The sequence below is a fragment of the Tauraco erythrolophus genome, chromosome Z, assembly GCF_009769465.1.
Source record: "Tauraco erythrolophus isolate bTauEry1 chromosome Z, bTauEry1.pri, whole genome shotgun sequence".
Taxonomy (NCBI): Eukaryota; Metazoa; Chordata; class Aves; order Musophagiformes; family Musophagidae; genus Tauraco; species Tauraco erythrolophus.
In genome coordinates this window covers 29,096,696-29,118,905 of record NC_141496.1, presented here as the reverse complement: position 1 = coordinate 29,118,905, position 22,210 = coordinate 29,096,696, and the positions used below count along the sequence as shown (strand labels likewise).

The window sequence follows — 22,210 nt, the reverse complement described above, 5'->3', positions numbered from 1 at the left end:
CTTTCTACAGAATATCACAGGGTGTCTTTTATCCTCTTGATGCTTTCTTTTTGTAGTGCAGTTGTGTGTCTCTGAAAAGACACAGGACTTCTGTAGAGTATATCTGCCAGGTTTGCTGTAGAAATAAGTATTGGGGTTTAGTAATAGCTGCAAATACCTATTAAAAAAGACTATAACATCAACTTCTGTAATAGTATGATTGTATGTATGTATTTTATGCAAGAGTGTTCTCACTGCATTCGTTATGTTTAGATATCTATGTGAAATCGATACCATCTAATTCTTAAATATTGTGTGACCATGCAACATACCAGTTCTGTTTAATGTCTTTACCAATGATCTGGACGAGGGGATCAAGTGCTCCGTCACTAAGTTTGCAGACAACACCAAGTTGGACAGGAGTATTGATCTGCTTGAGGGTAGGAAGGCTCTACAGAGGCATGTGGACAGGCTGGATTGATGTGCCGAGGCCAATTTTATGAGGTTCAACAAGGCTGAGTGCCGGGTCCTGCACTTGGGTCACAACAACTCCAAGAAACACTATAGGCTTGGGGAAGAGTGGCTGGAAAGCTGCCTGGCGGAAAATGACCTGTAGGTGTTGGTCAACAGCCGGTCGAATGTGAGCCAGCAGTGTGCGTAGATGGCCAAGAAAGCCAATAGCATCCTGGTTTCTATCAGAAATAGTGTGGCCAGCAGGTGTAGGGAAGTGATCATCTCCCTGTACTCAGCACTGGTGAGGCCACATCTTGAATACTGTGTTCAGTTTTGGGCCCCTCACTACAAGAAAGCCATTGAGGTGCTGGAGCATGTCCAAAGAAGGGCTACAAAGCTAGTGAAGGCTCTGGAGCACAAGTCTTATGAAGAGAAGCTGAAGAACCTCGGGTTTTTTAGCCTGGAGAAAAGGAGGCTGAGGGAGACCTTATCACTCTCTACAACTACCTGAAAGGAGGTTGTAGCAAGATGAGTGTGGGTCTCTTCTCTCAAGTAACAAGCAATAGGACAAGAGGAAATAGCCTCAAGTTACACCAGGGGAGGTTTAGATTGGATATTAGGACAAATTTCTTCACTGAAAGTGTCAAGGGTCACCAAGCATTGGAACAGGCTGCCCAGGTTGAGTCACCATCCCTGGAGATAGTTTAAAGACACATAGATGTGGTGCTTAAGGACATGGCTGAGTGATGAACTCGGCAGTGTCATGTTTACAGTTGGGCTCAATGCTCTTAAGGGTCTTTTCTAACCTAAACAACTCTGTGATTCTATGATTTTGTTTTGTAGATCTGCTGACCAAGAAGAGACTTCTGTTCTTCCCCTTCTTAATGCGGGCTTTGATAGGGTATGTATAAATTACATATTTAATGTAGTAACCATGATTGCTTTGTAAATTACAGCCACTTTTTTTACTTCCTTAAATTGAAGAATATACATTTGCTTCTGCCAAAAATTTATTGCTGGGAAACCACTGGCAGTTGATTGGGTATTCTTTTCTTTTCAACAGTGTATCCAACAAGTGTATGAAATAAAAGAATCTGTGATCTATCTAATCCATCCAGAATAAACAGGAATACTGAGATTAACTTCTTGTGATCTGAGTGGGTGGTGGGTGGGTTTTGTTTATGACTGCATTAAAAAAACAATGATGGAGGACCCTGATTAATGTATGCTGTGTATTGCAACATGCTGACTAGTCATCTGGGCACTTCTCTGTGCCTTAGACTGCAGGGATTCCTCTTCTAAAGGGACTATAAGCCTAGTTCACCTCCTCCTGATGTGAAGAATAATTTTTTTAATTTTTTCTTTTTTAATCAGTTCCGTTGGCTTGCACTCATTCTTCTCAGGACAGCGTTAGAGGCTCTCCTATAGAGGCAGTAGAAGGGAAGATAACTGTCCATACTGTTTCTCAAAACAGCTTTGTAGGAGAGAGCACAATAGTAGGAGTTCTCAGCTCTGAAAATCTAGGTTCTGTTGCTTACTCTCTTCCAACCTTTGTGTGAGCGGCTTTGGATGGATATGAATGTTGTAAATCAGCTGTAATATTAAAGTTAGCCATTCATAAGGAAGGTTATGTACTGAAGTGACAGAAGCACATCAGTGGACTGTAGTTAGGGAGAAGTAACTATATCTAGTTAGGACAATTAAATATAGTAAGTAAAATCAGAGAAGGAAGGGAATTAACCCAGGCATGATCTCATGCTAATAAGCTCATACTGAGTCCAGTATCTGAGCTAATTCATTCTTAGCTTGAACTTCGTTACAAAGCAGAATGTGCACCAGGATAACTGTCTGCAGATCATCTCCAAAAAGAGGTAATAGATCTTACTTCTCCTTCAAGGGTACTGTGGGGGTAAAAGCCTTAAAGGAAAAAGCATTTCTGAAGCACTTAGATGCTCCAAAAATTGAAAAAGTTGAGACTAAGAGAAAGGTCAGCCCAAGAATGCCTTTCTCTCTCTCTCGCTCTGGAAAAAAAAAAAAAAAAAAGTTGAATATTTTTGAAAAAATCTTTTTTTTTTCTCAAGTCTTGTGTTTCATTTAAAAACAAAGTACACAGTAGAGCCAGAAGAGACACTGTGCAGCTCTGAGACACATCTCAGTGGCACACACTGTCTGCCTGGGAAAGTAAAATTTTTTTGCACTTGACAGCTGCTCTAACTGTTCCTTCCAGCTATCCCAAATATACCAGAGGGCTTGCAAAATATAGTAATTCTGTATTGGAATTATTTTCCAGCTTTTAAAACACATCTGAGTCAAAGATCCTGTTTTTGCTGCGGGGTGGCCATAGGAATTATTTCTGCTTGGATGGGGATCTGTAGGGACTAAATCCATTAACACAGAAAAGCACCACACACACATACGAAGATTTAAAAATACCCTTCTTCAAATAGTGACATGGTATTTGCAGAGAATCTATTCCTCAGCAGCACAATGAAATTTATTTTTGGAAAATCATATCTGTTCAAACTAAAATTTCTCTTCACTCTTTTTATTTTTACAGTCCATCCTTTCTGGTAGCTTTATTTTGCATTATCACTATTCATTGGATCAGCGTTTGTGCTGCTTTTCCTTACTGTGTTCCTCCTCTTCCCTTGACAAAACATTGAATGCAGTCACTCTGTCTGGTGGTGGCTGTCTTCTAAATGCATCTCCAACTTGATTAGTAAAGAATTTGACCTTCTGTCCAATTTATCTGTCACATTTTTGAAGAGTTTTGTAGACAAAACCAGACTTTTTACACCAGGTTTGAATCTAAAGATTCTGAAGAACTCTTTTAATCTTTTTGGGGGGATTCTCTTGCAGACAACCATGAATATTTTTTCTGTGGTGAATAGCTGATTATTCTGCTTTAAAATGTTCTGTTGCTTTCCTGTGTACTTACGTTATAGTAATGTCTTTCTATGTTTACATGTACCTGGAATATATATTGTAAGTAGTCCTAAATAAAACATTTTTAATTTCTTCTAATGAAATCAGTGATGATTGATCACTATCCAGATCTGGATCACTGTGATGACTAAAAGATCTTATGACGAGAGACAGATTTCTAGATTTTTTTTTTGTTCATTTTATACACTCATTTAGCATTTTTCTTTATGCTATTTATGTTTTTTCTTCCTCCTTGTCAAGGAAGTCTATTTTATTACATCTTCCAATTATTTTCCTCCCCCCTATATCATTAACAAATTTTGTGTCTGTGTATTTGTGGTTTGTTAGTGCAGTATATTTATTATGTTGATTTTTTTTTTCCCTCTCAGCTTCATAAATCTAGTAACAATGGCCTACTTAGAGTGGATTAATTCAAATATGTGATTTGGCTTATTGACTGATTTTTAACTATAATTTAAATTAGCAGACACAGGACCTTAAGTTTGCAGTTACTCAATTACAATCTTATGTTATATTTTGAACTTTACTTCTTTTCTTAAACAAATGTTGATTCTCATCTATCACTTGCTATTAAAACTTTCTGGTTTGCAACAAAACGAATCTTTAATATTAAACCTAGTACTTCTTGCTAAGCAAAAAGAATGATGCTTTCCTGCTAGCTGATGACTATTGTGACTTGTGTCAATTTCTGTACAAGACGGCAATGGAATCCAATTGTAATGAAGTAAAATGTAATTTAAGAGTATATGTTAGTTAAATCAAAATGTGCTGTATAAATACTAAACTTTTTTTAAAAGAAAGTATTATTGTCTACCTTCTAATGTTTGAGAATTAATAGATCTTCATCTTCTTATGCCTCATTTAGATGCACAGACTAGAAAAAGGAAATGTTTCCTACCTTCTTCAGGTCCCAATTGTTTTCTCAGCTTTGAGTGAGCCAGTGAACGAATGGCGTTAGTACCATAAACTTAAATAAAGAGATTCTGTGCATCTGCAGAAGACTATACAATAGTTAAGAGCAGGTTTAACACTTCAACAAGCTGCAATTCTTAGTTCTTAGCCAAAGATTTGTGCTGAGATAGGGGTTAATTTTTGTCAGGAAACAGCACTACTTTAAAATTCAGTTTATAAAGAGCTTCAGTACTGTTCCAGTAAGCTCAGTTTGTAAAATCAGTTGCCATCATTGTTAAATAGTATATTATTGATAGATTTGGTTTTACATGGTTTTAATCTTCGCATGAAAATATCTGAATATTCAAAGAGCACCGTAAAACTGAAAATCTAAACCTACAGCGCTGTAGAAGACAAGCTTTCTTGCAACACAACATTATTTGCGCCTTTGCTTCTGCCAACTTGATGTTGTGCCTTTTGGTTTCCCGTGCATTCACTGAGTGCATGAGGTGAGAGTTTCAGAAATGTTTTAAGATCTTAATGTTAAGGAGTAAAGCAGACCAATGTCAACAGTCATTTTTAATTTTCCTTTTTTACATTTTGCTGGCAACTTGGGATTAAACCATTGGTCCTCAAAACAAAATTTTTCATACAGAACAGCTGCATTAATTTCTTAAAAGCCATTCTTTGCTCCTCAGAGTTTTGAGTGGTGCCTCTTGACTCTGCATGCAGCTGCGCTATGAGAACTAGTGACAACATGGGGTATTTTCTGTGAAAACTAGAGTTGGTGCATGTACTTCTAAAGAGTGATTTAGCTCTTCATAGCAGAAGTTTACTTATGAGCAGTAAACTTTATCTGAAGTCAATCTACTCCTCTTCTGTCAACATAAAGTTTCTGATTTCAGCAGGACCAAGCACAAGACCTTTCAGCTCACTACCTTTGCCTAATGAAGAGAGGACATTGTCTCACGTCTGGAGTATATAAAAGTTTGCTAAATAAACTAACTGTTGTCAATGTGCTCCTTACTTTATATAGTTTTTTCGGCTCTGAATTCACAGTAACGTCTCAGTGAGATTACTTGTGGAGCAAAGTTACTTCACATTCTGAGCTTCAGCTGCAACAGTTGCTTGAAAACAAATCAAATGTCATATATATCTATATTTTTTAGAGTGAATGTTTTATGTCTCTAAGGTATTCCATTTCCATTCTGACTTAAGGATAGATGTTCTAAGTGAAACATCAAGGCAATAACGGTTTTGTGTGTGTCTTTGTTTGGGTTTTAATTAGATTATCTGTTTCTAACTGGGTAGTTAAACCAAATGGAAAAATTCGTAGTTCAGGTTTTTGCATATTTTTATACTTGCTTTGTATTTAGATAGTGATGTTGTCTTAGGAACTAGAAAATCATGCCAGGGGAAAAAGTGATTACTGAACATAAAAGGTACAACTAAAGCTTTTTCTTTCTGCAGAATCATAGTATGGTTGAGGTATGAAGGGAGCTCTGGAGGTCATTTTGCCCAACCTCCCTGCTCAAACAGGGCCACCAAAAGCAGGTTGCCCAAGACCATGCCCACACAACTTTTGAAGATCTCCAAGGATGGAGACTCTGCAGCCTCCCTGGGCAACCTGTGCCAGTGTTGTTACCCTTGCAGAAAAAAAAAAAGCGTTCCCTCATTTTCAGATGGAACCTTCTCTGTTTCTGTTTGTGCACATTGCCTCCAGTCCTGTCACTGGGTACCACTGGAAAGAGTCTGGCTCAGTCTTCTTACTCTCTTCCCTCAAAAGTTTATATACCTTGATGAGATCCTCCCTTGAGCCTTCTCTTCTCCAGGCTGAGCAGTAGCAGCTCTCACAGGAGAGATGCTTAATCACCTTCACGGCCCTTTGCTGGACTTGTGTCAGCTGTCTCTGTAAGGTTAGAGTTTTAGATACAGGAACAGAAATAACAGTTTAAAACCATTCCAATCTATTTCATGCACTCTTGATTTGTCTTCCAGCAATTCGTGGAGAATAGCAGCATAACTGCTTGTTACAATGAACTGATTCAAATAGAACATGGGGAAGTGCGATCTCAGTTCAAATTACGGTATGTAGAAGTGTAAGAAACTGCAAACATCAACTGCTTGGTCTACATAATTGTATCAGGTTACTTTCTGCTTCTTCCCAGATACACATATATGTGCTTTGTGTCTGTATGTTAACTAATATATTATACTCTTATTTCCTTCTTCTGCTACTCTGTATAGGACAAATTTAAGTTCTCAGTAACTGGTACTCTGAGAAAGCTTGGTCTGTGTATGTTTCGTTCACTGGTGGTTTAAATGTCTGCTTTCCTAATGCACTATGCAGTACATGTCCTTTATTCTGATGCTTGCTTGTGTCTCATTTGTCTTGAGGTGCCCATATTGAATTTGACAACATTCTAGCAGCCATTACTACCAGCATTACAGTCAAGGCAAGCTCTTTCAGCAGAAACATTACAGAACAATGACTTTGGCTCATTTAATTGCAAGGGTAGAATCTTAAAAAAGCTGTCTTGTGTGTAAGGCTTACAGGCTGCAAATTTATATGATGGTAAAGCTTCACTAACTCATTCTTGATCTCATGTGTGTGAGATTTCATACCTGATAGCTTGAGCTGAATGCAATCTTGGTCCTCTCTTCATACCTTGAGTTTTTATTTTCTTTCTTGAGCAAGACTTGAAAGATCAGGAGCATAGCTTTTTATCTTAGTGAGAAATTAAACTACTTTCCTTCCCTTATCACTTTTTCATTAATGTGACTAATTTTATGTGTAATACTGGTGCTTATACATGCATATGAATATGTTTGTAATTCAACTGTAGGGGGAAAAAAAGCCCTTGAAGTTGAGTGTCATGCAGAGAAGGCGTAGTTCCCTGGGTGTCATAAATTAATTCCAGTTCCACCTACAGAAGATACTGTCATTTCTCTACAGGCTTCAGTGTCTCTGTTTGAGAAGTAGATTTTTCTAAGATTTTCTTTGCAAACCAAACCCCAAGTGACTTCACATTCAAATGACTACACATTTGTGCGTGCACAACACATTTATAGTAAAATTTTCATGGAAAAAAAGTAGAATTTGGGCTCACACAATTTTTAATAGCTGTTTTCCAAAAATCAGCAGAAAAATAAAGCAGCTGTGAAATTTTAGAAGTAAATTAGGTGTTACTGTGGTCCTATGGTGGTTTGTTGTTCAGTTGTAAATGCAACATGGAATGAGTGACTTCTGAATTAAGTCACTATAGATCAGAAATTTCAGACTTACATAGAAAGATTAAGCTTTTTTTCTTACACACAATATTTGCAGTTTATGTTTCATTTCAAAAACAAGATGCAAATACGATTTAGCATTTCTACATCAGTAGTATCAATTACGAATGCAGATAATTAAAACTCCAACACAGGGAACATGATTCATATTGGCTCCCCTACTTTTCTGCAAGTTTATTTATAGTGATTGTTAAAGGAGAGGCCGCTGCCCAGGCATTCAGACACCATTCCAGGAGCCACACTCACAGAACCTGAGACCTTCACTGCTGGGACCGAAGTCCCTTTGCAGCGGTGACTGCAGTTATCAGACAGGTGCCCCTTTCGACTCCTCGCTCACACACACACACACACACACACACATGCACGCATTCACTCTCAGGCACTTTCTCTTCCTTCAAGCTCAACTCCAGGTTTCCTGCAGCAGAGTCTCAGGCATTGAATCTTGAAAAAAATAATTTATTCAGTTGGTACAGCCAGAAAAACAGCTCGAGCTGAGTGCCTGCAGAGAGGGACCCCAAAGAAATCCCTGGACAGTTATACCCTCACAAGCTATGCACCCCCTCCACGCATTCTTCACGTGCCCTTTTGGTCCAATGGTGATTTCTGGTCTGGGGTCTTACTTATTGGATTCTTTCTCTGTCAGCAGGCAGGCCGTCAACGGTTCTTATCTTGCTGAGTTGCAGCACTTGCTGACAACTGTAGCCTCCTTATTTTCTGGTATGCATTTCTTCCTGCTCAGTAGTAGAACACGGGAAACTGAATAAGTCCCAGACTTAGGATAAACACTACTTAGCAACAGCCAAACATAAGTGTATTATCAACACTATTCTCATACTACATCCAAAATACAGCACCATACCAACTACTAAGAAGAAAATTAACACTGTCCCAGCCAAAAGCCCGTTTAGGACAAAGTTCACAGCTCCTGAACTAAGGCTTCAGCCAAGTCTTACTACTAGTGCTAAGTAATGGATTCCAATTGAGTTAGAAAATGACAACTACCACAGTGATCACTAAAGATAAAAATCTTAACATTTGTTAAAATTGGAAGGAAACCGTCTCAGTCCCTAGCAGCATTTCATCTACTGACAGTTCTTTCATCCACATTGTTTATGGAAACAGCAGTATACCACACATTTATAATTCTGCTAGCTTTTGCTCTCTTAAATGTAATTACATAAACTGTTGAGCCTAATTGCTTTGAATTTATATAAAAAACAACATTATATAAAATGTATTCTGTGTTATCATGTCTTTTGTATACTGACAATACACATTATATATACTTATGTGCGTATATATATATTCACATCACCTCTGAACATGACTGGTTTGGGAACCTTTGGCAGCATTGCAAAATACCATGAAAAATCTCAGTGGTATTTTTGGGTTTACTACTGTCACTGCCAGGTGCAGTCCCAGAATATTTTAATAGTTTAAAGAATTAAATAGATGTGGGCCCAAGATAGTTAAACAGTTAAATCCTCTTCGTTATATTACAAGCACAAGTAACGCTTATAAGCAATATTTGTACTAACATCTGTGGCATGAGGTAGCCTTTTAAAAGATAAACTTTCTGAAAATGCGTATTTGTAACTTAGAGAATCTGATATCTTACAAAAAAAGGATTTCCCCCTACCTCTGCTTGATTATGCAGGTGTTCTAGGTAGATTCATTATGCAGGGAGGTAGATTCAGGTTGGATATTAGGAAAAAGTTTTTTACCATGAGAGTTGTAGAACACTGGAACAGGTTGCCCAGAGGGGTGGTGGATGCTCCATCCCTGGAGACATTCAAGGCCAGGTTGGATGAGGCCCTGAGCAATCTGATCTAGTTGTAGATATCCCTGTTCCTTGTAGGGGGGTTGGACTAGATGACCTTTGAAGGTCCCTTCCAGCCCTAACCATTCTATGATTCTATGATTCTAAATGAATTTGCCATTAAAAACTAAGCAGAACTGGTGTTTGGTAATGCTGTTTGGTTATAATTTGTTTTTTCCATCCATGTGGTTTAATTAAGTGGGGAAAAAAGTGTTGCACTGTGTGTCTATAGCACTGGGTCTCTGATATGTTTGCTGTCTCAGTCAGTCTTCTATACAGCTTTGTAAAAGCAAAAGGGAAAAGAATATTTTCAGAAAGTTAGTCGATGAAATTAAAACCAGGATATTTCAGGTGTTCAAATACAAGAGAAACATGGTGAAAAAGTAGGACCAGGCCAGGAAAGCAGTATACTTGGTCATGTCAGCGGTCAGAAGTGTCTTTCCATTGCAAGTGAGAACACCGCTTCTCCGTGTGGCTTCTGGTTTGAAGCTTGGTTGGACATCTGTGGGAGATGTGTATTAATCAAAGAGGACATGAGCCATTTAAACTTGTAATTTTGCTAGCTTGGTTGCCAGATAAAATGAAAATAGTAAGGTTTGAACAGTGTAAACATAGCTCTGTGTTTTCTTGCAGAAAGTTTACATGATGACATTTGTTAGTAGCTGGTGTACCAGACGGGCACCTATCACTGCGATAAATTAGTTGTTTCACACAGCACAAAATCACACTTTGAAGCCAGCTTGGACTGCTAGAAAATCACTTGTAAAATTACATTGGCAGCTCCGTTTATTGTATGAGCTGAAATACTGCTGTTGCCTTCTGTATGTAACGCTTCTTTCTGCAAATCTCCATCCGCATGGCTGCATGTATATTTCTTTGTATATCCTATTTGGTTTTGAGTTACTTCCATGATGAGCAGAACTAGAAATGTCCTGTATTTCTTAATTCTCTGGTCATAACTATTAATTCAAACCCCACTATGCGTTCTTGGGGGAAATAAATAACTGTATACAAGAATGTTTATGCAGTTTATGCTCACTGCAATGAGAGGTATTAGAAGATAATTAGCTTGAATTTAGTCCAAATCTAAGGTGAAGTACTGACACCTGTCGAAGCATCTATCTGGTTTGAGACCATCTAAGGAGCTTGGAGGTGTTCAAGTCCATAGGACCTGATGATATGCATCTACTGGTCCTGAGAGAACTGGCAGATGAAGTTCCTAAACCATTATCCATCATATTTGAGAAGTCGTGGAAGTCTGGTGAATTTCTCAACAGCTGGAAAAGGGGAGGTATAACCTCCATTTTTAAAAAAGTAAAAAAGGAGATCAGGAGAACTACAGGCCAGTCAGTTTCAATTTTGTGCCCAACAAGATCATGGAACAGATGCTCCTGGAAACTATGCTAAGGCACATGAAAAATAAGGAGGTGATTGGTGACAGCCAACATGGCTTCACAAAGGGCAAATCCTGCCTGACAAATTTGATGGCCTTCTATGATGGGCTTACAGCGTTGGTGGATAAGGGAAGAGTAGCTGACATCATCTACCTGGACTTATCCAAAGCATTTGACACTGTCCTGCACGACATCCTTGTCTCTAAATTGGAGACATGGATATGATGGATAGACCACTCAGTGAATAAGGAGTTGACTGGATGGTCACACTCAAAGAGTCAAGTGGAGGCCAGTGGCAAGTGCAATTCCTCAGGGGCTGATATTGGGACCGGTGTTGTTTAACATCTTTGTCGGCAACATGGACAGAGGGATCGAGTGCACTCTCAGCAAGTTTGCAGATGACACCAAGTTGTGTGGTGTGGTTGACATGCTGGAGGGAAAGAATACCATCCAGGGGGATCTTGACAGGCTGGAGAGGTGGGCCTGTGAGAACCTCATGAAGTTCAACAAGGCCAAGTGTAAGGTCCTGCACATGGATCAGGGCAATCCCAAGCACAAATACAGGCTGGGCGGAGAATGGATTGAAAGCAGCCCTGAGGAGAAGGACTTGGGGGTGTTGGTTGATAAGAAGCTCAACATGAGCTGGCAATGTGCGCTGGCAGCCCAGAAAGCCAACAGTATCCTGGGCTGCATTAAAAGAATCATGGCCAGCAGGTCGAGGGAGGTGACTCTCTGTCTCTACTCTACTCTCATGGAATACTGCATCCAGCTCTGGGGTCCCAAACATAAGGACATGGAGCTGTTGGAGCAGGTCCAGAGGAGGGCCAAATAGACGATCCGAGGGCTTGAGCACCTCTGCTATGAAGACAAGCTGAGAGAGTTGGGGTTGTTCAGCCATGAGAAGAGAAGGCTCCAGGGTGATCTTATAGCAGCCTTCCAGTACCTAAAGAGGGTCTACAAGAAAGCTGGAGAGGGACTTTTTACAAGAGCGTGTTGTGATAGGACAAGGGGTAATGGCTTTAAACTGAAAGAGGGCAGATTTAGATTAGAGATAAGGAAGAAGTTTTTTACAATGAGGGTGGTGAGGCACTGGAACAGGTTGTCCAGAGAAGTTGTGAATGCCCCATCCCTGGAAGTGTTCAAGGCCAGGTTGGATGAGGCGTTGAGCAACCTGGTATAGTGGAAGGTGTCCCTGCCCTTGGCAGAGGGGTTGGAACTAGATGATCTTTGAGGTCCCTTTCAACCCAAACCATTCTATGATTCTCAGTATACCTGGGTGGTTTCTTTCAGTGTGCACTCTCTCTTTACATAAATACATATATTTACTTTTTTTTCTCACTAGTATTAGGAGCCTATAAATAAATGTTAATCCCATCTTGTGTAAATTATAATTTAAGTAATTTAAATTTTATAGAAAGATGGTAAGTCTTTTGTTTTCCTGCATTAGTTCAAGGATAGCCCTGAAAAAAATGGGAAATGAAGATCATTTTGGCCCTTAATAGAGATCAGGATATATGCAAATCAAGTCACTGAATTACTACTTGGAAGCAGGAAAATTGACATTTTTCTGACTAGGACTTTGAGATGGCTTAAACTGTTTCCTCTAATCATGTTGTATTACGGCTTCTCTGGTAGTGCCAATCTATTTGCTGTATTGAAAACTTTGTATATATCTGCTGTGATGATTTTTGTGTTCCTTACATTTAATGATCACAAAACTTTCTATTCTGTTGTAACAGCCATTTGTTATTTTTAGTGCTAATTATTAGTTCTTGCTGTTTAGAACATGTTTGGAGAAAGAAATATGCATTAAGTACCCATGAGCAGTATTACAACATGATCTGCAGTAAAGACATATTAACAACAGAGATGTTGGAAGCTGAATTTCCTGAAAAAAAATGGTAATCGTGATAGTGGCATGGTTTGGTCAACATGCTACTTTGTGGTTCATCTAGCGATAAGTACAGTATGATAATGTATTTATAGTGGGCAAACTGTTCTAACAACAAATCTAATGTGAATCATTTGCTAATTTCAGGGCTTGTAATGCAGTGTTTACAGCATTAGACCATTGTCAGGAAGCTATAGAAATAACCAGTGAAGATCATGTCATTCAGGTAGGGGGGAAAAAGTTAACTATTTTGTAGAAGTTGGAGAGAGGAACCCCAAGAGGACTTTGCTCAGTAGTTTCTGTCCTGCTTCAGTATTTTAGTTTTGTTGCCCATTAGAAAGCCCTGTGCAACGAACTGCCTTATTTCTGTATGCTGCATGTTAGCACTCGCTAATTTTTGAAGACTTTTCCTTTGGTGACTTTATTTAGATTATAATTTTCAGTAAAGTAATGTTGTTTGTGATAAAACCAGCATGAAATCTGAAGCAGAACTAGATAACCTGTACGGTAAAGAGTTCTGTTCTCTTTCTGAACCTTTAGATAACATCTTATATATCACCTTTTGTGTTCAGCTCCTTAGTTGAATAACACGTTTCACTATTATATAGTATTTTTATATGAAAAATACTGCATTGTAGGGATGTGTGGTTATGGCTTCAGATGTATAACTTTAAACATTTTGATAGTTATATGTGAGTAATTATCCTTTAAGTATGGTGGGGTTTTTTTCATATTATACCAAAGCACTTTTGTTTTGGCAGTATGTTAATCCAGCCTTTGAACGGATGATGGGGTATCGCAAGGGAGAGCTTATTGGCAAGGAACTTACTGAGCTACCAAAAAGCGATAAAAACTGTGCAGATATTTTAGACTCTATCAACACATTTATTAAAAAAGGAAAGGTAAGCAAATAAAATAAAGTCATGCAAAACTGCTTTAGATTTCTGTTCTGCTATATTTTTGATGCTCTAGGCTCAAGAACACAAGATGTGGTTTTCATGAGTGAACATATGAGACCAGAATTCTGCTTCTCAGGTGTCTTAGGAGCACAATAACTCATGCCTCAGACAAGCAACTACAGATTTCTTCAGCTTTGCTTTTAGGATCTGATTGAACTCTTCTACCAATCTGTTGGCTTAAGATCAATATAAGAATGTTTTCTGTGTTTCTGTTTTGCTTAAAGCTCCAGGAGCTTTTGTTAGTTGAAACATAACAATTTGGCCCTCGGTCAGTCTCTCAGGTGGCTGCATCATCCGACCAAAAGGTTTAACAGTTCTGATGTAACTGCAGAGCCTTCATCGGCTGCGTGCATTAAGCAGCATGTGGCATAATCAGTTGTGACCAAAACCAGCACCCAGTGGGGTTTGTTTTTCTAACTGTAGTTAGAATATCTGCAGTGCACTGTGAACTCCTGCTGTGGTGGTGATGGGCCACAAAAGCCCTACATATTCCTGTCCATATGTTCTCCTAATACATGCAAGATCTCCCATGGGTTGCAGAAGTACCTCCCACCCTTCCCTGTCTCACCCTCTGCTTCATGAACTTTGAGGAGTTCTTGAACCTTTGATTTAATTCCAGCAATGATCTGAGCTTTGAGGGTCACTGTCTGGAGTTGTTTGCAGGTTCATCTTCGTTCATTAGCAGAACCTACAGGTCACTCTTGCTTTGCAACTCCTCGTTCATATAGGCTGCCCAGCTGCTGGCACTGCCTGCTCAAAGGCCCTGTGTGTCTTTTGCATCCATCCATCTTTGTCTGTGATGGAGAAGGTACCTTCCACGCATTTGCCAACTTCATCTTACTCTGCTGCCAAGTAGTTCCCTGCTTAAAATCTCTCTTCTTTGAGGTGGTAAGGAGAGAGAAGCCACCTGCTTTATGTCCTTTTCTTCTCCAATCCATACTGGAGGATATCTTTTATCTCTGCATCAGTGGGCTGCTTAAGGATGGGGCATATATGGCTCCTGGTTAGCCTGCAGTCCTCTTGCTGCTTTCTTGTAGCAGTGGGGATGGAGGGAAGATTAGTGGCCAGTCAGGGAAATAGAGGTTTGCATGGGAGAACAGGATAAAAGATGCCATGAAAAAAATTGTTTCTTCCTTTTGGTGATCTAGAGTGCCTTGGATATCCATGATCATGGGAAAACAGTCATGGCGTGAAAATAGGCTATTGGTTACCTGAGGTTAGTTGAAGGACACGCTTAGGTCAAGGGCTTCCAAAATTTAACATACATATCACTTGATGACTGATGACTTCAAAGCTGAATGGTGCTCAGCACAGAGTTTGGTTCTGCTGCTCGCAAGGGAGATACTCTCTGGATGTGTTGCAACCACCACTGCTTATGGTGGTACCTAGCAAGAGTGTTCATAACCCCTCAAAGTAGCTTATTCCTAAAGTCGTTTGTAAAAATTGTATACTGTCTCACAAGAAAACATATTTCTGCAGTCCTTTTGTTAGCAAATGCCTGTTAAAGGTGCTACTCTGTATTAGTAAATTTTACACTCTTTTTAAAAATGCATCCATGAAATGATATGCAATTATTTACTACATAAGGACTATGTAATAATAAATGAATATTTGACCATAAGCTATGTATTCTTAGATGCTGTCTCTGTTGTGTGTGTTTGCTTAGGAATGGCAAGGAGTTTATTATGCAAGAAGAAAATCAGGAGACAGTATCCAGCAGCATGTGAAGATAACACCTGTGATTGGACAAGGAGGGTAACTAACTTGTCCAGAACATAATTGCTTTCTGATTTTTAGGGCCTCCTCTCTGCTTTCCCCATCTGTAAGTTTGACATGAACCTCCATGTAGTCAGTAGCTGGAGGATATAATGACTTCAAGTAATGTGGAAAGAATAAGCAAAGTTTAGAAAGTCATGTTCTTTGCTGACATTTGTCCACCAGTGTCATCAAATGCTGGCTAAAAGAAGTGTGAAGTCATAGCAATTAATAGTGTTACTGCTATAGACACCTGCAAGATGACATTTAGCTTCATGTCACCGTGCATTTCCTTACAAAGTTACTATACAGTAACCAAAGCATTTTCCGGTCAGCTGGAAGGATGAGCAGCTGGGCGATCCCCTTGTTTGTGCATGTGCTTGATACGCGCTCACACCCTTTGCAGCGTGGAATGGGCACGTTGCCAAATTCTGCTCCCAGCTGTGCAGGTGAATTCCTGCAGGAGCAGAAGGATCTGGTGTCCTGGGACAAAAACAGAGCTGTAACGCTGAAGGACTGCTTGTTGCCCAGCCATCTGTTTGGTGTGGGGTTGGGTATCTTGTTTCACGAGGGCGTGGAGACCACTGCTTTAGAAAACTGCAGTGTGTCACTTCACTTCTCCCTTTACCATTTGACATGATAACAAGTGATTATTTCTGTTGCTAGGAAAATAAGACACTTTGTGTCCCTCAAAAGGCTGCATTGTACCAATGAAAACAACAAACAGGTATCGTATTTCTTTCATGTCATAATTTTCGTCACTTGTAGTAAACTGATATTTTTTGGTCTAGAAATCTGTATTTTTCTAAGAGAATGTGATCTCTGTTGTGAACGAAGTTCTCATTGATTATTGGAGCAATCAAGAAAACTTTCGCCTATGCATGGGCTGTTCTTCTTTTGTAGGACTGCTGAGTGGAGCGATGGATGTGACAGTTGAGTCCTTGATACTGTGGAGCAACATAGACCATAGTCCAAAGGGAGTTCAGGGGCTTTTTTCTAGAACTGCTCTTGCCAGTCTGATCCAGGGTACTTCTGTCTAATAATGAATAACCTGTGCTCAGCTGTCACAAGGTTTGCCAATGTGTAGTTTCTGAACAAAGTGTAGGCTTCATACAGGACCTGAGACATCTCATGCTCATCAGAACATGTGTTGTGGAGTGGTGTAATCCAAGCCATAAACCAAGTGAACCAGCAGTAGCAGCTGACCCTGGTCTCTGCAGTCCAGGCACATATCCACCCCAGCAGGTCCTGCAGCAAAGCTGGTGGCATGGGGAGCTGTTTGTTGTCATCCGCTCCTGGTTCCCTCCCTCTAAAAGTGAAGCAAGTGATCGTATCACATGCTTTGCCTCAAAAATATTCTGGTACATGGCCTGTAGAGTAAAGAAGTTTGAACTTTTATAAGCAAAGGACTTAAATCTATCTTTAGCCTGTGGTCTGTAGCAGTGAAATGGAAGGTAGGTGGAAACATTTTAGACTGAGGATGTCCTTGGGAAACATTATATGTTTCTACATTCTTTAGGAGAGAGGTCATGATCTTGGTTTATTTAGAATTGTAATGTGCTTTTATCCATGATGTGGGTAAAGATACTTGTGCATAAAAGGTATTTAGAAAGTCACTACTATTTCTGGTTGCCCCTTCTTCAGTATAACAACACTGAATTACTGGAAAACTTCCACTACTGGAAGAAGTTCATAAGTGATATTGTGTAAAATTTGACTGTTGAAACCATCCCACTTGCTCGAGTTTTTGTGGGGACAGGTAGTAACAAGTCAAGGGAGAAATCTGCACAACCTTTGAAAGAGCTTTGAAGGCCTATTACTGGAAAACAAGGCTCAAAATGTTTTAAACTGACCTAATCTTTGAATTAAAACAGAGATTTTAGTATTAGCAGCAGCATATCATTTACAGTAGCAGAATGTTTTAAAGCGCTCAGGATAGAGTGCAAGAGAGTTTTGTAATAGAAGCAGTGCTAAAGTTACATGTATTTCTTTTTAATTCATTATTTAAACCTCACTATTATTATTGTTTCATTTATAGCTGCTTTGATGTTGATTTTAAAGTGAGATACAATTTGATGTTTTCTTTACACTGTACACACAGATGAAAGACTGGTACAGGGAATTGTGAATGTGATACTCCTAGTGCAAGATGATCAGTACAAAACAATTACAAACTCACAGCCAACTGTAAAAAAAAAAAAAAAGAAGTAGGAATATAGATAAAAGTCCTTATCTTTTCTGTTTTTCATTGCCCCGTTCATTGGGCTGCCTAAACCAGGAAGCTTAAGATACATATTTTAGTTAGAGACTTGTTTCCAAGACCAAATTGATATTCTCTGTACTACAGGCACTGTTGGAAAGCACCATCAATTCGTGTTATTTAGTATCGGTTCATGAGCAGTTATTGGTAAATAAAGCACTCATGCAATGACTTAGAGAGCTTTACACATTTGCTGAGCCCAGGGAATATGGCCTTCAAAGGGTTCTCCACAGATGTAGAGATCTACCACCAGAGTTAAAGGCCACAGCCTACCAGAAAGTATGGTCTGTGGAGATTTAAGGTCCATTGGGGAAAAAACAAGGTGCATCCAACAGAACTACATAATTACTCTGTTTCACTTCTGTGGTGGAAATCCTCCTGCCTATAGTAGAGCACCAGGTGCTCTCACACAAAGTGAAAAATTCACAGTATCTTGGAATTTTGATGGTTTGGGTGTGATTTTGGTTTTGAGTTGGCTTTTTTTTTTATTTATTTTAGATGAGCAGTGATGGTGATGTATAACCATATCTATGTTATATTAATAAGACTTCTTAAAGTTATTTTTATAGCAATATTAGTGTGATCGTATCAATCCTGATCAGCAACTGGACATTGCAGTTTTCTTAAAATCCATGCCTGAATACTTCCAGCAGTAGAACTTTTCTTGCCCTAAAAAAAAAATTACATTTCTTTTCAAGCCACAAGTAATTCTTTATGGAAGGATAAAAGGAAATTGAACAAACTATTTATTTAGTTATAGAGCAGTAAAAGCTGTCATGGTTCAAATTTGGATGCAAATGTCTAATGTTTCACTGCATCAACATAATTATAAATGGCTTGATCTCAGCATTCAGACAGTATATGCAGGCAGACTTAGAAACATCCTTACATTATTATTATTATTATTATTATTATTATTATTATTAGGCATTGTTTCACCTTAAAAAATGTAGATGTGTTCTTTGTCATTACTGACAGCCTCTGTAAGGATATTACAGTATGATTAGAGATCTATAGGAACCTTCATGGATTTCTGTGCCAGATTTACCATATATGAAAAATAAGCATATTAGATTTACATATGGGAAAAAAAAATCATCTGAGAGTGTATTAAATGTTCTTACAATGAAGATTTATGAATGGGGATTGACTTTCATGTGACTACTCCCGTGTGCTGAAGTCTAGGTAATGATTAATGCTGCCTTTGTCAACTTGAGACCTAGCAGAGTCCGTGTTTGTGCATTCATAAATTTACAACTGAAGTAGTGTTTCTTCTCTTAAGAACGTACTGGCCTGAGATGAACTGTGTAACTGCCCTCATAACTTACCTTACGTGAGTCTTCCAAGTCATGCCTGCAGAAGGGGCAAGAGAAGTATTCAGAGCTGAATTGTGGTTTGTTTCGCTTTTTTAGTGGAGCACTTAGAGGACTGTGCCAATGTCATCTGCCATTTATGCAGTAGATAGTATATCCAGGGGCTCTGAGAGGAGGTCTAGTCTGGGACTAGAACAAGCAGTTCAGATGCCTTGTGTCACTGTACCGTATCTGATTACTTTCCTTGGTCTTACTCTGTTTGGATGAGATGATTTCTCTGAGAATTCCTGCAAGATTACGAGAGGTGTTTAAGCTTTTAGAATCAGTTTTTCTGGAGGAAGTCATTCCTTACACTCCCTCAAACAAGATTTACATGGAGCATGTGCCAGATTTCCCTTTTTTTTTTTTTAATTCTTATTCATTACAGAAAGCCACTCCTGAATTTTGCCTTTTTCCTTTCCATTCTCTCCTCTATCCCCTTCACCCTCTTCCTCTCCTCCCCACAGTAGCCAAAAAGAAAAAAAGATGGAAGGTATGAAAGAATGATGGAAAAGAGAATTTGTATGATTCTTTTCCTTTCTTTCCTGAATAATGCACTGCCATAAAATGATATGGATTCTAAGAGCTCGTAAGTGCAACCTTGCCATTCTCTCCTTTTAACTCACAGTTTGCAACCATGGATATCCGGCTTCCATGTAATCTAGTGCTTTGCTATAGACAAGTGATGGAGTTGATCAAAGGAGCCAATCAGCATAGATTAGATGACAGTACTGAACTTCTAAATATGATGCATAGTGAAAAATATGTAAATGCAGTGTCAAGCACTGAAGTTTATTCATCTGAAGCAGAGGGTATGTATACCTTCTGTCACGAAAACAGTAAAAAAAAAAAGTAATGTGTTATTTTTAGTTCTTTTCAGTGTCTCTGTTAGCTACATCTAAATACATGATATGCTAATTTTAGAGGGAAGACGACGAACTGAAAGTTCTGCTCAGTTTTCCCTATTAACAGCAAAATACTTTTTTGTGACCGTGTAATGAAGGAAACTTACACTTCACATTGGGTGAAGTGATTAGCAGATATTAAACTGTCATGTATTGAACAGACTGTGCTTTCGTTTCTGAGCAGGATGGAAAAGTGGATGAGTATTTAATCTGTGTTACGGTAGACCACGCAATAGGTGTAAACTCTAAGATGATGGAAATATCCTATTTAAATCCCAAGAAATATTGAAATATCTATCGGTGAAGCTACCCAAGATGTTTCAGAAGCACAAATAATTAACGTTTTAATTCATGAGAATGATTTAAAATTATTTGGAAACAAAGAAAGTTCTGAGGGATGACACCTGCCTCTGCCACTCAGTTGCTGGAAACTGTTTTTTTAACTGGGTTTTTTAAAGTCTGGTTATCAGTGAACCACAAAATGATGCATACAAAATTAGCTTAGATAGTACTACTAAAATACATTACTATACAGAGGGCAAAAATGAACATTTTAGAATTTTTTTTTCTTTTTCTATTTTATTCCCGGAATCTTTCAGGTTCATATGCAATTTGCATTTAAAACACCGCCTGAAAATGAGTGTCAATTCTCTTGCAGACACAGGCATTAAACAGGAACTTAATACATAAAAGCACCATTGTATCTGTGATTTCCTGCATTGTATATCTGTTTACATTTGTATTATTTCCCTACATCTAGTAAGACTTGAAGAAAAGTCTTTGCTGAATGCTTTTTTTTAAATAACTGAACAGTAAATGCTGGGTAAGGACAGAGTTGGATGTAGCCCTTTTAAATTAAATCTTTTTGCATTCTTTTCCCTTACATATATATTTACTCTCGGTGCATCTTCAGCTCTACAAGAGTCACCGTGATGAGAAGTACACTGGAGACAATGCTCAGTCAGGTTAGAACACTATCATTTACCTTTATGTACTGCTGTGCTGGAGGTCGCAGCCAAGTGCTTTGCTGGTATGAAATGTTGTCTTTCTCTCTCTTGAGTCAGTGGTCAGAGCAGATGGCCGATGGCGGATGCCAGCTGCTCTGATATCACACCACGAATCGGATTTGTAATCGTCATTAATAACTCAATCTCCTGCACAGAGCTCTCGCCATGCATTCGGAGTTCAGGTTCATTGCTCTTCACCCTACTAAAATACAGTGTCTGATCCTGAAGCTGATGTACCTTGGCACCCCTTTCTGTCTGAAATTAATGTGCAACTGTGCTGGTCTGTGCCAGCAGATCTGCCCGAGCGTTTCAAAGTTCAGGACCCGTCAGCAGGCCTTCGGTTTGGCCCCAGCACAGGGCTGAGATAGGTGCCTGTAGCATCCAGGCTAGAGCGGGTCCAGGGAGCGCTGGGCTGTGGCAGTGTGCCTGCACCAGCCTCTCTGTGTCTTGGGCAGGTTGACTTACTTGCAGGCAACATGTTCAAGCTTTCAGTAACTTCTGCAGACAGCTTTTGGTGAAAGGCGTGGAGTATAAGGGGGTAATCTCTTTTTCCGATGCCGTGAAATGTTTAGAATAACCATTTTCCCTGAAGAACGAGGCACCAAAGGCTGATTTTAAGCTCATGATTCTGGTGACCTGAGCCCAATGCAGCACCACTGTCTTATTCTGAGTGAATAGTTTCTTGTGCCCCATTGCCTTCTGGAGCCAGAGGCCCTTCCCAGTACGAAACACTGGACAATGTTGCTGTGCAGTGTCAGGCAGCTTCTGATTTTCACATAGGAGGAGTATGTAACACACCAAGAGCGTGAGAAGTGACCGCTTGACATTCCCTGCTTTTTCAAGTAACGTAAGAGTACGTACAAGCATTGGAGAGCTTTGTGGTTCCAAATAATAATGTGCAGGAGGCAGAAGGGATAATATATGCAATTTTCTGCTCTCATCACCATTGCAGCCAAGAGAACTGATCCATCATGTATTAAACTGTTAGCTGCTGTGTCCCTGTAATAAACGAAGCTTTTCTTTCTCACCATTTCTTTCCTTCAAACACGAGAATGTGAGAACACCTGTGAATTAAGCTGAGAAACATTTGTTACTAGTTAACATGTAGTTACTAGCTTACTTACATGTTTTACAGATTATGTGGGGCGTTTAAGTTTGCTTATTATTGTCACAAATTTCAGCAGGTCTGGGAAGCCACATCCCATAAAGCCACTGTGATGCAGTGAAAGCGGGCAAACTTAGAGTCACGTGTATGTGATGTAGGTTATCCTGCCCTGCAGTCCATGGTTGTGCTCCAGAAATAAATTT

At 39.2% G+C, this 22,210-nt stretch overlaps 1 protein-coding gene across 3 annotated transcripts in view; it reads left to right on the top strand.

Annotated features, from left to right (window-relative positions):
- PDE8B (phosphodiesterase 8B) overlaps positions 1-22,210 on the top strand; it is a 79,958-nt gene that overhangs the window by 41,420 nt on the left and 16,328 nt on the right. For all 3 annotated transcript variants that reach the window (XM_086630085.1, XM_086630084.1, XM_086630082.1), the window contains 7 exons: positions 1,276-1,333; positions 6,268-6,356; positions 12,812-12,890; positions 13,426-13,566; positions 15,290-15,378; positions 16,045-16,105; positions 20,809-20,860. In XM_086630085.1, coding sequence (XP_086486211.1) covers positions 1,276-1,333; positions 6,268-6,356; positions 12,812-12,890; positions 13,426-13,566; positions 15,290-15,378; positions 16,045-16,105; positions 20,809-20,860 — 569 coding nt within the window. The remainder of the gene's footprint in view (positions 1-1,275; positions 1,334-6,267; positions 6,357-12,811; positions 12,891-13,425; positions 13,567-15,289; positions 15,379-16,044; positions 16,106-20,808; positions 20,861-22,210) is intronic.